The sequence below is a fragment of the Xyrauchen texanus genome, chromosome 9, assembly GCF_025860055.1.
Source record: "Xyrauchen texanus isolate HMW12.3.18 chromosome 9, RBS_HiC_50CHRs, whole genome shotgun sequence".
In the NCBI taxonomy this organism is placed as follows: domain Eukaryota; kingdom Metazoa; phylum Chordata; class Actinopteri; order Cypriniformes; family Catostomidae; genus Xyrauchen; species Xyrauchen texanus.
The window spans coordinates 35,003,208-35,018,601 of NC_068284.1; the positions used below are offsets into that span (position 1 = coordinate 35,003,208).

At 37.3% G+C, this 15,394-nt stretch overlaps 1 protein-coding gene across 1 annotated transcript; it reads right to left on the minus strand.

The window, feature by feature from the left end:
- Window positions 1-209: 209 nt before the first annotated feature.
- LOC127649817 (protein arginine N-methyltransferase 5-like) lies at window positions 210-15,314 on the minus strand. Its single transcript, XM_052135084.1, has 16 exons — window positions 15,121-15,314; window positions 12,874-12,992; window positions 11,809-11,894; window positions 11,005-11,139; window positions 8,894-9,006; window positions 7,936-7,985; window positions 7,466-7,629; window positions 7,232-7,393; window positions 6,678-6,755; window positions 6,070-6,128; window positions 4,722-4,844; window positions 4,314-4,489; window positions 4,005-4,208; window positions 3,006-3,116; window positions 2,851-2,915; window positions 210-481 (listed from the first exon to the last, which is right to left on the minus strand). The coding sequence occupies exons 1-16, from the start codon at window positions 15,216-15,218 to the stop codon at window positions 329-331; spliced, it is 1,896 nt and encodes a 631-aa protein (XP_051991044.1). The 5' UTR covers window positions 15,219-15,314; the 3' UTR covers window positions 210-328.
- Window positions 15,315-15,394: the final 80 nt, after the last annotated feature.

The following is a 15,394-nucleotide window of genomic DNA, read 5'->3' on the forward strand; positions in this document are numbered from 1 at the left end:
AAAAAACCCCTGACTTTATTTTCTGAAATTAGATGAGGAATTTGAACCAAGCAAAAGCACCAAACACATTGCTTTAAAGGGTACCAATAAGTGCAGTTTTAATTTCAATCCTTATGAACATGAAATAATATGTATGGATCACAAAGTGACCAAAGTTACATGTCTGTAATGAAGCTCTGTATGATGTCCTTGAGTTTAGTTCTGTAATTAAAAAAAAAAAAAAAAAAAAATCGGCCCTGGCTTGACTGGAAATCAGATTGTTACAAAAAAATGACAGTGTAACCCCAAGTGTGTGAGTAAAAATGAGTCAGTGAATGTGCGAGTCTTCCTACAAGCCGATGGTGTAAGAGCGCCCGGCTGGGTTGTGAATAGCAGAGCATACAGGCTCAGTCACAGCCCATTCATACCAGACCTTCTTTCCATTGTTACACCTCCAGAATCTCACACTCACATTATCGCCGCCGGACATCGGTATCGGCTGCTGCATGGGGTGAAGGAAAGCAAAGTGTGTTAACTCCTGACATGACTATACACTTCACTGCATAATCTCTGAAATCGATAATCTGACAGTGCTTAGCTATTTTTTGGGGGGTTTTTTTCATACTGAAAAAGCTGACTGCATTTGTGTTCTTGTCAGCCTCTTTAACTGAAGGGACATACAAGAAACTGCTTGAATTATGCGATTATTTGAAGAGGCAGCGAAGGATGCAATTGCAATACACTGCCAATGCAACTAGAAGTTTAGTAGAAGTTAAATAAGACAAGCTGAGCACTAAAATGAAAATCGCATTAGCTTTCTTGCACCATAAGCATGCTCCAGACGAAAGGTCTGTTCCAAAAGTTAGGTAGCAACACAGAGTTCATTTACAAAGACACTAGAGAGCCGTTAATTGCGAGAAAGCTGCTTAAGACTCGATAATGCCGTATGCCTTTACATGCGCTGTGATATAGGGTTTCTCTTTCCTCCCTTATAAATACATCTTGACCATTAAGCAGCTTTCTCCATAGCAACGTAACTTCCTGGCGACTCTTCTGTAAACAACAAACATGGGATCCAAGGAAGACTTCGCTATTTTATACTCTGTAGCGTCACTTTATTTCCAGATATTCCAGAGTTGTTGCTATGTTTGTTTCCTTAACTTTCTATCACACCAGCAGTGGAATTGCACAGCAATAGTGAAGTTTCCCCTCTTTCGTAAAACTCTGCGATTCCCCCGATGTACTTGAGTGCATATATGCAGATATGAGGGACAGTAGTAGATATTTTAAATTGGTGTGAATAAATGGGTATATTTTATAGTGTGTGCAGTATTCCCTTTACCCAATGTACTCCCAGAAATGTTAAATCTTTACGCTGTGTTGACTTGTTCATATGTCATTTCATAGGCACCATCCTATGACATTAGTTCACTCTTCACTCATAAACTTGTAAGAATGCCGCTTATGCGTTTACATGGCCACAAAAGCCACGTTCTCCAGGAGAAATCTGGGTGTATTAAGAGAAATCTGGGTGTATTAAACTGTTCTCTTAATCCCATAAATGGAGAAAGGAAAACAGCGTTCTTGTTAACATGACGTTTCTGAACACCGCTTTCTGCAAAAACCCTGGAATACACAGTTTTATTAAGTCCATGTAAATGTTTGACTTTATGCTGCCTTCTAAGATCATCTAAGAAATAATAAGCTAATATGGATGGGTATTACAGATATCCAGATTAGATTCCGTTTTACAAGCTCTCGACATCGATTCATATTTTAGATTTTTTTAAATAAACTATATATTACCTATACTATATTTTGTTAAATGTTTGTTTAATTGCATAATTTGTACCATTTACAGGTATTTACATTGATTTGTTGAACATGTATTAAAAAGGAAACCCGGCATTTCAGTAAACAGCATCTTTAAATTAGTGCATGTTAACGAGAGAGACTCGAATTGGCTTTATCTCATCTGTGCTATGCCTGAAATGTTTTTTTTTTTTTTTAACAACTAACTGTAAATAATAGAAAGGGTATTAAGAGAGACATTATTCACTGACAAATCGGTTGTTGGAGCTCATCTTTGGGGACACATTACACGGAACAACTTTTACTCTCAACACGCAGTGGAAGGATTTCATTGCTAAATACTCCACAACTATACTACACAATTCATTCACTGTTGATTGAAATCTAAACATTTACCAGCCAGTTGCCAAATATACTCACTTTTAATCACATGGTGGGAAATTTGATTGCAAATGCAAGTGATTTCCTCTCATTGTAGTGGAGGTTGGGTATAGAGTAAAAAAGATCGATCTTTGGGTTTAATACTCGTTAAAATAAAAGATTGCGATGCATCTGGAAATCAATATTTTCACCCACCCCTATAAGCTCAAGTGTTTTTACTATGGATGTAGTACTAATTAGGTCAGTCAAACCACACTCGGGCTTGCTTGACATTAGCAACAGCACTAGAAAAGGATGCTTTCTTGCGTTCAAACACAGCTGGACGAAGCACAATTCCAAATGCTGGGATCTCAAGATGTATTTTTCAAAGTTTCAAACTATGTTTAACTTGAGACAGCAAGCTAAAACTGCTGTTTATGACACGACACAGCCAAACAAGAAGCTCAAAAGCAATCGCCTGACACCTGTGTACATTGAAAAGCCTTAGAAAAGCCCTTATATTAAATACATTTGTAAATATTTAATCATTATATATTGAATTGTTGTTATTTGATGGGCTATCTCAGGATTTAATTATGTGATTAATTTGATAAATTAATCTGCATATCATGTAATTATTTCATTAAAAAATGTAATCCACTGACAGCCTAATACAACTGTAGTGTTTGATAAACTTACTTTCAAAGGGAATAGGATGGGGAACCAGGAGAACATTCCAGGAGAGTGTGTTTCAGGTTTTATACCTGCAAACACCAAAATATCTTTAGTGATCAGAATACACTATTTAAAAGCCATAGTCTCCACCACAAGAACTGCTACTCCAAAAGACTTACTGAGTGTGACGTCTTTGTAAAGTGTGGCCTCAAAGTATCCGGCAAAACCGTGAAGCACTGAATTACAGCTCACAGAGAAGCATAGACATTGATACCGGTTGTTATTCATATCTGTGCAGGGAAAAGACCAAAGAGTTGATGGCATCAGAGGAAAAGTTACATCAAAACAAAGTATTTTTCAATGTTAAAATACTTTCTCCTATTCCAGCTTAAAATGCAGAGTCCACTGGGCCCGAGTAGCTCAACAAGACGCTAACTACCACCCCTGGAGTCGCAAGTTTGAATCCAGGGCGTGCCGAGTGACGCAATTCATGCTTCCTAAGCAACCAATTAGCCTGGTTGCTAGGGTGGGTAGAGTCACGTTGGGTTAACCTCCTCGTGGTCGCTATAATGTGGTTCTCGCTCTCGGTGGAGCATGTGGCGAGTTGTGCGTAGATGCCACAGGGAATAGCGTGGGCCTCCACACGCGCTATGTCTCCGAGGTAACGCACTCAAGCCACATTATAAGATGCACAGATTGACGGTCTCAGACATGGAGGCAACTGAGATTCGTCCTCCGACACCCGGATTGACTCACTACACCACCACGAGGACTTTAGAGCACATTTGGAATTCCAAATTGGGGAGAAAAGGAAAAAAAAATTTATGAATACTGCTGCAAATACTGCATTGCAGTACTGATTTTCTGGTTGGTAATACACCCCAATTTCCCACACTGGACCAATAAAATGAATTTCAGTATTGCAGGTTGTGTGACATATCCCTTCTATTTTTCAGGCTGGAAGTTTGAGGAGTGGGGTGATCAGGGGAGTTTGATCCACTTTTTTCCTCTCTTTCTATCTGACTATCTAGCTAGCTGGTTGTTTGACTTAATGTAATGTCTTTGTAACCATCAATATTCAAATATTAAAACCTAGTTTAAACTTACACAGGCCTTTGTCAAGCCAATGCCAAAATTTACCTATCTAGTTATTTTTGCAATTCTGTTTGATCTTTTACCTGAAGTGGGATGTACAAAAGTGAAGCAGGGCTTGGGGTCTGCAAGTTGGTGAAAGTTGTGTAGTCTGACAACGTAGGGTGTTTCAAAATGGCACTCAGGGTCTTTGTCTCGCTCCCGACAGCCTCTAACTTCATTATATAGTTTAGATGAGGACAATGGAGCCAGGAAAGACGTGTAGGAGCAGGGAATGCTCACCCCATCATCTACCAGAAAACAAAGGAGGGTATATGAGATGAACGAACGAACAATGTCAAAAAGGAAGTATTGTGGGATTTCAAAAAAGAGAAGCAGCTGATATCATCTCAAACCTTTGAGGAAGTGCTGTGCTCCATCAAGGCACTCAGGTGAAAGCTCATTGTCCCCAAATGAGCCTAAAAGCTCGCTCACAATGATATCAGCTTTCTCTGGGGCCACCCATTCCCTCATGTCACATGACACAACAGTCACCTGATCACCCCACTCCTCAAACTTCCAGTTCTCCAGCCTGAAAAATAGAAGGGATATTCACAGAGATGTCACAAAACCTGCAATACCGAAATTCATTTTATTGGTCCCATGTGGGAAATTGGGGTGTATTACCAGCCAGAAAATCAGTACTGCAATGCAGTATAAAGTCTTCATTATAAAAAAAACATATACAATTTACACTGTATACTGCACAATAACTATACAATATGAATTTTTAACAATAGTACATGCATTTTTGTGTTACTTACGTGACCACAGCATTAGGGTTCTTCTCAACAGCATATACACGCAACTTCCTCTTAGCCTGTTTGGCCGCGCGAAGTGAGGCATTTACTAGTGGTCCACGACCTGCACCTAGAACCATCAATACCCTGAAAAGAAGACCCAGTATTAATGAAGTCTGGCAAGCAAACAAAAGATAATTCGGTGACACTTTAAAATAAGATGTCCTTTTGTTAAAACATTAGTTAACATGAACTATGAACAGCATATATTAATCTTGGTCAATGTTAATTTCAACAAATACTAATACATTTTTTAATCAAAAGTTGTAGATGTAAACAGTAGTTAATGTACTATGAACTTACATGAACTAACAATGAAGAATGCATTTTATTTTTATAAACATTAAAAAAAAAATGCTTTTAAAAATAGTTAATTGTTTGTTCATCATGAAGACTGTTTAGCCCAATACGGACACTTGTATTAAAACAATATGAGAAATGATGACGCCCAATCTGTCGAATGTAGAAAAGAAAGTCCCACCTTACAGGTAAGAGAGCCAATCACCTTTTAGATACAGACATCACCTGTCAGTGGAATTGAGTACGTGCATGCACATTAGATGGACCAGCCTGAAAAAGTGTTTAAGCTAAAAAAATAAATAACAAATTCAGATATAATTGTTACATTTAACTGCTGATTTAAAAAAAATTTTGATTGTAGGGCAGGGCTATAAAATGATAACAAATATTTATCGCAATAAAAAAAAAAAACTCCATGATATCAACAATAAGATTTGAGTAATTTTCGTACATTCATATCCAACTGCACTCAATTGATATAAACTCTATATTGTAATATTTTCATAGAAGATCCCTCAGACACCACTGCATTGGCTGTATCTGGGCCCGCAATTTTGTAAAGTCCATTTATAATTTTTAGGATTTTGTTTTCTCTTCTTTTTTTGGAAATAAAAAAAAATGTGCAATGTGCAAATGCGATTCAATATCGTGATAAATATCAATATCGAATGATATGATAAAGAATATCTTGATAATATTTTTTGCCATATCGCCCAGCCCTATTTGATTGTAATCTTGGCCAAAAGTTTTGGACATTACACTCTTTCCCATTCAAGCAGGTAGGAGCTGTACTTTTATACTGCTTGTATCCACCGAATATAGCTGCCGGGAACATTCCAAAGATGGCCACCAAGTGGACTGACTTTCCTTAAAAGGGACTTTGATGATCCCTAAAGCACTAACTATTGTTAACGAATGGAACCTTATTATAAAGCGTTACCGAAAACTCCATCTCTGCATAGTTAATTAAGAACAGACCATAGGACACATGAAGGTGTGTGGAGTAACTTACTGTACATTGGTTTCCATCTGTTCTTCAGGAACTCTGTCTAAAAGACATCTATATACAGCCTATTAGAAAAAAAATATTTACTATATTTAATAGTTACAACAGTGATAGTAACAACAACAGTTTAAACTGGAATTTAAAAATTTTATGAAGAACACCCTCAGAAGCGTGTTTTGATGCATTGCTATGCAGTTGCTAGGGTCTTTACTTACTGGCCCAAGTCAAAAGGACCCGACTGAAAAGTTGCTGATATTCTGCATCCAGTTGCAACAAAACCCTAAAGCTGAAGTGCGTAATTTCTGCGACACTAGAGTCATCACACAATATTGCAAAAATAAATGTTTTCAAACAGATTTCCTAATATACTCTCCATCTGTCATTGCTAAAAAGTCATGCCACTGGTTGAGCCATTGTTTCCATGGCCATGACGCTCAAACAATCAGAGCAATTTTTTAAGCCCTACAGAGCCACAGCGTTTACACTTTTCAGGGAAATCAACCTACTAATGGATTAGTTATGAATCTCTTCATATGAAGATTGGATAGGGGAAAGTATATAAATATTTAAAAAAAATTACACTCATTCAACATTGCAGGTTTTTTTTTACTTACCTGCTGGTACTGAGAATATTTGATGGGATCTTTTTCAAAAACTTCATATGTCTGCGATTCCAAATTGTCCATCAAAGGCTGATAAAAATGAGGCATCACATTAACATGATAAAAAAAAAAAAAACTAAAGTGGTAGTTCACACAAAAAAGACAAGTCTGTCACTTTTTTCCATGGAACATAAAAGGAGAAATTTTGCCGAATATCCAGGCTTCACTTTTCAACAATGAAAGTGAATGGGGACCAGAGACAGCTGGGGCCAAGGGCGTAGATTTGGCTTGAATTTTGAGGGGGCTGCAACATGAAGCATTTCCATGTTTCCATTGATCATGGTATAAATACTGTGAGGGGTTGTACTTGCTTATTTTCATTATTTTGATCCCTACTGGAATCTACGCCCCTTGCTGTGGCCACTGTTCACTTTCTTTGTATGTGAACAAGCAGCTTGAACATTCTGCTAGATAACTCCTTTTGTGCTCCACGCAAAAAAGTGATCTCTTTAAGGTTGTGTTAAATAAAGTTACTAGATATACAATCGCTTATGTCCTCGACACACCTGTAGTGGTGACTGTAGGTAATCTTCATAGCCTTTGGCGAAGAGTTCGTAGGCATTGGGTGCCGGACGGTTCTGGTTGAGGTACTCTAGATACTGCAAGTATGAGCGCAAGTCTTTCTCATTGTGACGATTTGCCCCTGTGAAAATAAACTGAGCCTCCAGCTAGGGAGAACACAGCCTGTCAGACAACCGCATTGACTAAAATTAACTTGATATAACATATCTGTGTAATACCTTGAAGAGCCGGAAGATGACTTGCTGGTGGGCTTTTGACAAGACAGGAAATCCTTTTTTATTGGTTAGAAATATGCTGGTGGGGAGAATGGCTGCTTTAATTGGCTCCCCAATCCACTTGTCAATCACGGTGTCAGATGGCAGGTCTTCTCCAATCTCAACAGCTTCACACAGAAAGTTAACAATCAGATCATGTTGCTTCAAAGAACAGTTCACCTAAAGAGAAAAATTCTGTCATTATTTACTCACCCTCATGTCGTTATTCTCAAATCTTATTTGTGCATTCCAAAATAAATACTGCAAAATATACAGCAGATTTCAAGATATTCCATGGAACAAAGTCAGTCAGTTATTTATTCTTGGAACGACATAAGGTGAGTAAATTATGACAGTTTTAATTTTTGGGTGAACTATTCACTCAAATGTATTTATGTCTACACACAATGGTCACTTGACTTCTTCAGTCTTACCGAGGCAAATCCTCTTGTTGTAGTCACAGAGTGTTCTAAATGAGTGCCACCTGAAGAGAAAAAAGGAAACGAAATGAACAAAGACCATCAATGACTCCGTTCAAAATGCAGTTGAATATTTTATAATACTTGCAGCCACAAATATGGGCTGGAGAGCTCCTGAAGAAAAATTATCACGTTCACCGTCACTTGATTAGATATTTTTATTAGATCACTTATTTGATATAGGGATGCACAGATGTATCGTCCGATATTCGCCTTGTTGACTGACATCGGCCTATCGGCAAACACGATGTTATTCACAGATGGCAATGTCCGATGTTTATCTGTTTATATGTCTTGGTTATTTGCGGTCGACTTGGACAACATTTGCCTACCCAGCTGCAGTTTCGGAGAAGATCCAACAGGTGGTACTAGAATACCACCCAGAGCCACTGGCTAGACACGACTCTGCCATGACGTAAGAGGGCAAAGTATGCCGTGCGCACGTGTGGTTTGTTTTCAAATAAGTGCAAGAAAATGTGTGGGAGTATTTTACTGTCTGGTTTGTGATTTATTGAAAAAGTCTGCTGTATAGCAGGTGTATAGCAGGCTAAAAAGGCTCTTGAAAAAGTAATTTTTCACAAAAAGAATCTTTGTTATTTGAAAGAAGGTTATATTAAACGTATTTTCATAAATTTGTAAGACTGAATTTGTGCTCATTCAAAGTTAGTGTGCGCAGCGCAGAAAGACTTAAAAACAGCTAAATTATTTTTTATAATGAAGATTTCTTTGTTTCACTGGCACAAAAGGGGGATTAAATAACAGCAAAAAAAAAACATTTTAAAAGAAAAGTGTATTGGCATCAGCCAAATTGTTATTTTAAACATCGTTATCAGCCTAGAATTTCACAATCGGTGCATCCCTAATTTGATATCTATTTTTAATTAAAGAAATGGCTTTGTAATAGATCTCTCACCATGCCCAGGTCTTTTCATCAGTACAGCGGTCATCCATTTGTTTAGAAGGATCATTCTCGATGAGATCATCACGTGTGTCCTCTGGAGACAGCAGCGGAACTCGTATCCAAAACTACGCAATTGAAAACAAATCAACATTAAACTAATTCATTTCTAACCAACTGAAGTATTACAACCAACTGAGAACACTGCATGACTTTTTCCTTTAACACTGATTAATGCATTAGACGTGGCTTAGCGATATAATTAAGATGGTGCTGTGTTCTTAATGGCATTGTAAGGTTTCGCCTTTGCACTCGTTATTTCAACGTATGCACTTTCTAGTGAGCCAGTATGGTAAGTAAATGCAGGAATTACGTACATGCAATGCAGAACTGAAGACCCCATGAAATCACAGAGAGCTTTGGGGCCATCTATATGTTAGTGTACTCATAAACGTTGTCAGAATTAATTTTTAGCAGATATATGCATTAAAAAATTTTATATATATATATATATATATATATATATATATATATATATTAATGACTCATCTTGCACTATATAGATTTTTGTCCAATCAAACGCTTTCTAGAATGACATTCTCCCTTACCTCAGTAGCACCTGAAACAGACTAGCAAGTATTAAATCATGGCTGCAACAATACATAAGGCTGTTGGCCATTTAAAGAAAAGGGACAAGCCCTTCAATGTTCCACCTTAATTTTTTGTTTCAGTAAGAAATCTGTCAATACACGAAAGAAAACTGTGCTCATAAAGCAAGCCTAATTTCAGGCCGTGGGCCTAATTTTCACTAAGGCTAATTAGGCAATTTCATTAAGGCGAATCAGGCCAATAATAAGAATCATAAAATAAATAACATCATGGGCCCTATTTTAGAGTGCTAAGCGCAGCGCTATGCGATACGTCATACGTACAGTAAGTGAATATGGCTATGAAGTTTTGCAAGCATGTGCTTAGTCTAGGTGCAAGTGGGTTTGTTGAAAGTGCATGCACAAAGCACTAATGGGCTGGGTTAATTTGGAGGTTATTCTCCGGTTACTGCAACATCAGCGTGTAATTTTAAGGCTATAGTTCATTCTCTATAAAGCATCAGTAATATAAACAAAGATTACACATTCATCATTTTGAATTTGAATTTGGTATTGTAAATTGGCTGCATGTAATTAATCAGTGTTTTTTTTAACAGCATTTACATTTTTTCAGCAGATGACAAAGCGAAATTTCGGGCCACCAAAACAAAATTCATGACATTCATCTCACATTCTGTGCTTTTACAGGCTGAATATGCTTCTCTTCTGAGACGCATGTTTGTGCAGCATGACTCAAGTCTGGTTTTCTTGCGATCGCAGTACTACTTGCACCAGGGATCTGATTTTACAGCAGTAACAGTAACTGTAGTATTTTGACAAACATTTTGCAGTTTCATGTAAAATATTCAAATGTATTAGGTGGAATCTAAAGAATCGACTTTAGTACAACTGTGACAGTTATAGTTTAAAAATGTTTTTAGGTTAGTATTTTTCATAAATAACTGTATTTTCAGAGTTTGGACATTAACTTCATTACCACCTACTGGTAGAATCTAACACTACAAATGCAAGAAGTGAGTTTAGACTTTGTGCGGAGAATAGAGATGCTTCAATTACGTCTTAGTGCAATGGCCTGTTTCTCTGGAAAATAGCTAATTGCGCTTTGCGTTACTTCATTAACATACAATACACCCACAGATAGCACAAATACTCCAACCCACGGCCACTTGCGCTCTCAAGACAATTAGATAAGTTGCGCACGGTTGTTGTGCTGCATCTAGCGTGATCACAAATAGAGCCCTATATGACAAAGACATATCACTTGATCTTTATGGGTAATTCATGCTGCAGTTTTTGTTTTATTGCAGATGGATAACAAGTAAAAATAATAAACAGTCTGCTCACACCAACTAATTAAATTTACATCAGTGAACAGAGGGAAGCAGCCGGAAAGAAGATTATGTGTAAATGATAGGCCCAGGGTGTATACATAAATGAATAATGGTGTGTTCTTCTGAGCATATTTGTTTTCATTCTATGCTACATTTGTTTTCATTTTATGCTACAGATTGCCATTACCATGCAAGAGTGGTGTCCTGTGTGGATGTGGTTGAGCAGGATTCGAGCCAGGTTGGCACAGTGTGGACCCCTGAGGGGGATCATGAAAGCTGGCAGCCCCAGATAAGCACAGAAATTCAGCTCCTGTACCAGCGCCTGCAGCAAGGGCACAAAAGACATTTGGAGGAGTGATCACATCAAAATGAACAACATACCTGCTCGGCTTCTTTGTTGGGCAGATCTCTAAAAACGATCCTTGTTTACCTCACTCTTGATTAAAGTTATGATGATATTGCAGTGTTTGAATAGATCTAATCAAAAATGTATCTGGGTAAATATTTTGTACACATGAAGACCTCAACGCTACACTGCATAACAATCACCTTTCTTAAAAGTGCTTGCCTATGTTGTGACATAACAGAAGGTAAAAATGGATAGAAATGGATCACAGATTCCAGTGATCCATTTCTTCAGAAGCTATTCAGAAGACAGGAAAGGGATGAGAAACAGATCAATAAATGTCCACTTTCACAAAGAATGTGAAAGTGAAGATTTACAGTAAAAAAGACTTAAGTTGGTCTGTTTCTCACCCACACCTATCATATCGCTTCTGAATTTTCATTTTTGGTGAACTTTCCCTTTAAAGCATCGATAAAATCTACCTACTGAATTGTGGTAACATCAGAGGAACATATTAAAAGAATTTGAAGAGGAACATAATTTAGTTAATTTTAAAATGGGGGCTCTTGGACACCAAACAAAGTCAATCTCAACACAACATAAGAGTCTAAGTTAACAAACACAAATGACAGATTATGAACATACTGCCTCTGAATTCCTGCGTTCTGTTGTCAACTCTGAGTCTGTCTCAATCCAGGGTGACAGCTTTCCTACAATAAGTGTGTTCCAGTCTAGAGATGAATGAAGGAATGAAGACTTTTATTACAATGATAAAATATAACAAATTATATACTAAGATAATGTATGTAGATCTCCATAACTGTAATTAGCAATGCAGAACAAGGTTAAATTATTATGTAAGATTCATAAGGAACCAAAAAGGGTCATACCAGACATTTTTCCCCATTTCAGGTCCACTTCAATTTTATGCAAGATTTTGGTGTAAACAAATAGTCATAATCTCGTTATCCCATGGCCATTTTCCAAACTCTCTGAAACTGACTTATTGATCCGACTTCATACGTATTGCCTTACTTTGTCATGTAAATGTGGGCAGTCCTAAAGTTATGGATGTTAAGAATGAGCTGTTTTCATAGAACATTACATTCTTATTTCAAGAGTCTTTAAAAACCTGCCTGAAAACTTATAACGATGGATAACACTGGATTACAGAAGCATTATTTCAGTGAATAATATTTAGCCGAAGCATACAGGTGAAGACTAAAATTTAATGCTGCAGTATTATTTCTCAGTAGTTTTATTACATTATTAAACTTATGTCTTTGATATGTTGTGAAAGTCATGGTTGCATATCTGCTTTTACATTGTGTGTCTTGTATGCTCTTACTGCCATGTGGAGCTTTATATAGGTTGTGTGTAAGCTTTCCTTATATGAGTTGAAGTTCACATGTGTTGATGAGTGCTTTACATTATAATGGGAGGGGAAGTTATTTTAAACTGCTAAGGTATGCTTAAATACATCCTGCAAATGTACTCCTTTAAAGAAAGACTGTTTTTTTAAAGTAAGAACGAGAAAGACCAAGAGAGACAGATCGTTATAATTTACATTTCATAATTGTCTCCTATGTCTGATAACTAAAGATTTAATAAAGATGTTATTTCTTGGCAAATTTAACTGGTGTTTGGCTCCTTGACTTCACAACGGGGAAAAGACATACAGTTAAGTCTTCACAGGTTAGTTTAACTCACCTCTGCCACATAGTAGCAGGTCAGAGCGGGTTTGGGCTCCAGGTCGTGATTTAGCAGGGACCAGTTCAAACTCCCTTCGAAACCGTGAATGGAACAACGGCATGCACAGGAAATCGAAGCTATGGAGGAGAATGACATACATCTTAGACACAGAAGAACACAAACTGATACGTTTTATCACTTTAGACCTAATCAGCATGCAACTTAATGTAATATTCAAGGTTCAATACAAGTTAAGCTCAATCGACAGCATTTGCGGCATAATGTTGATTACCACAATTTAATTCGACTTGTCCCTCTTTTTCTTCACTAAAAGCAAAAATTGAGGTTACAGTGAGGTACTTAGAATGTAAGTGAATGGGGCCAATATTTGGAGGGTTTAAAGGCAGAAATGTGAACCTTATAATATTATAAAAGCATTTACATTAATTAGCTACAAAGTTTGAATTGTCGTTTATATTGCCGTTTAAGGGTTTACAGTGTTATGCCAATATGGCTGGACAAAACTTTTTACAGAAAAGTTTAGTTAGCAATTTTATCACAAAACAAATTGTGTTAACGTGTATACTGTTTATGTTTTGTGGCTTTACTTTTGAGTTTTAAGTGCCTCACTGAAACTCAGATCTTTGCTGCTTTTTTTTTTAAAGGAGGGGCAAGTCAAAATGTGTTTTTATGGTAATCAATATAGTCACAAATTCTGTCTATTGAGGTGCACTCAGTAACTTTTGTCTTTGTGTCTTCTCGACACCTAGCAGCTTGGAGGCAGCATGATTTAAAAGAGTTATTTTTGTGATTTTGATGCCATTGTAGAAATGTAGTATTCACAGCCAGTCATGATTACTTTAATCAATGTGTGAAAGTGCCAAATAACAGGATGGTTACTGAGATTAAGCAAGTAGTATTCAGCTGGTTGTGTGATTAAAACATGGCAGCCCCCATGTGTGGACCCTCACTGTGGTTACGGAGTCTTTATTTCAATTTGAATGGTCATGATTTCCTACATTTATTGCAAAATTACAATTCATGTTTTTAGGAGTTAAACCTTTTTTAATGAGGAAAAGAATACCGAGCGCACCTTTAAAGGAATAGGTCACCAAAAAAATAAAAATTCTCTCATTACTAAAAATGAGAATTTCACATTTAGTCAGCATAAAAGTAATCAACAAGAATCCAGTCTTCTGAAGCGAATCGATAGGTTTACGCAAGAAACTAGTCGACAATTAAAATGTTTTTAACTTTAAATCGGCACATCCACCCAGGGCTCTGATGCAGTTTGAAACGGCTGAACTCTCACGTGACATTAGTTCTTCTGTTGTAAATAAGCACCTGAATCCTCACACTTACGTCATGCCTCGTGTCAGCTGCTGGCAGGAAGCGCTTTTTAAAAGTTAATAACGTTTTAACTATCGTTGTTTTACACAAACCTATCGATTCGCTTCAAAATACATTTATTTATCGACTGGAGTCGTGTTGATTACTTTTATGCTGCCTAAATGTGACTTTTGGACCATCAAATTGCTGGCTCACATGTACTTGTATTATAAGGACCTGAAAGAGCTCTATCTTTTTCTAAAAATCTTAATTTGTGTTCTGCTGAAGAAAGACAGTTATACACATCTGGGAAGGCATCAGGAAAAGTGAATAATGAGAGAATTGAAATTTTGGGGAGAACCATTCCTTTAATTTATTGAACCCAGAATTTTCCGTTAAGGAATATTACAGTACATCTAATTCAGATACATCAAACTGCTATTTTTTTTAGACTATTAATCTTCTACAATACAGTAATTCATTTATTTAGATGTGTATGCAAGTTATGCCACATATAGTTATTACAGCTCTTCACCATCATGCTGCCCTATTTCCAAGTCAATGAATGAGGCCAGGTCTTTTCATATCATGATGCATTTATCATTACATTACGCCATTCTAAACAGAATTATAACAGATGCACATAAAGCATTCATCGAGAAGTACTGGAACTGAAACGAACAGGTTACATCAACAAGATTGAATGAGAAATAAATATGAACAACACCTATTCTGACAGTTTTACGCAGCTTTCTAAAGAGAGTGACACGCTGTAGCACAAAACGTTTGAGGTGCATGTGAGAATTAGAAGAAGATCATCAGAAGACGCTAGCACAGCTAGCAAACACTCATGTACATCACGTGCAGCCAGCGACCTAGCCGACAAAGCTCAAATCTTTTTATTTTATTTACAGCACATATAGTCCGCTTGCTTACCCTAATTTGGCTACGGCGGCGAGGGTGTCCGCCACTTCGGGAACACAATTTAAATCTCTCCCGCAGGAGACCCTGCTACCTGCACCGCCGGACGCCATCGTGAGGAGACGAGATGGGATGGAAAATGGAACTGACTCAGCGCTGTGGAGAAACTAAATCCATGTTGGCTCAAAACATGTGAGCATGCATGTCAATAACGTCTATGTTAGATCCAAAATGGCGATAATCTGAAACGCAGTTTCTCTTTCTCGTAAGAATCTTGCGAGACTTCAGA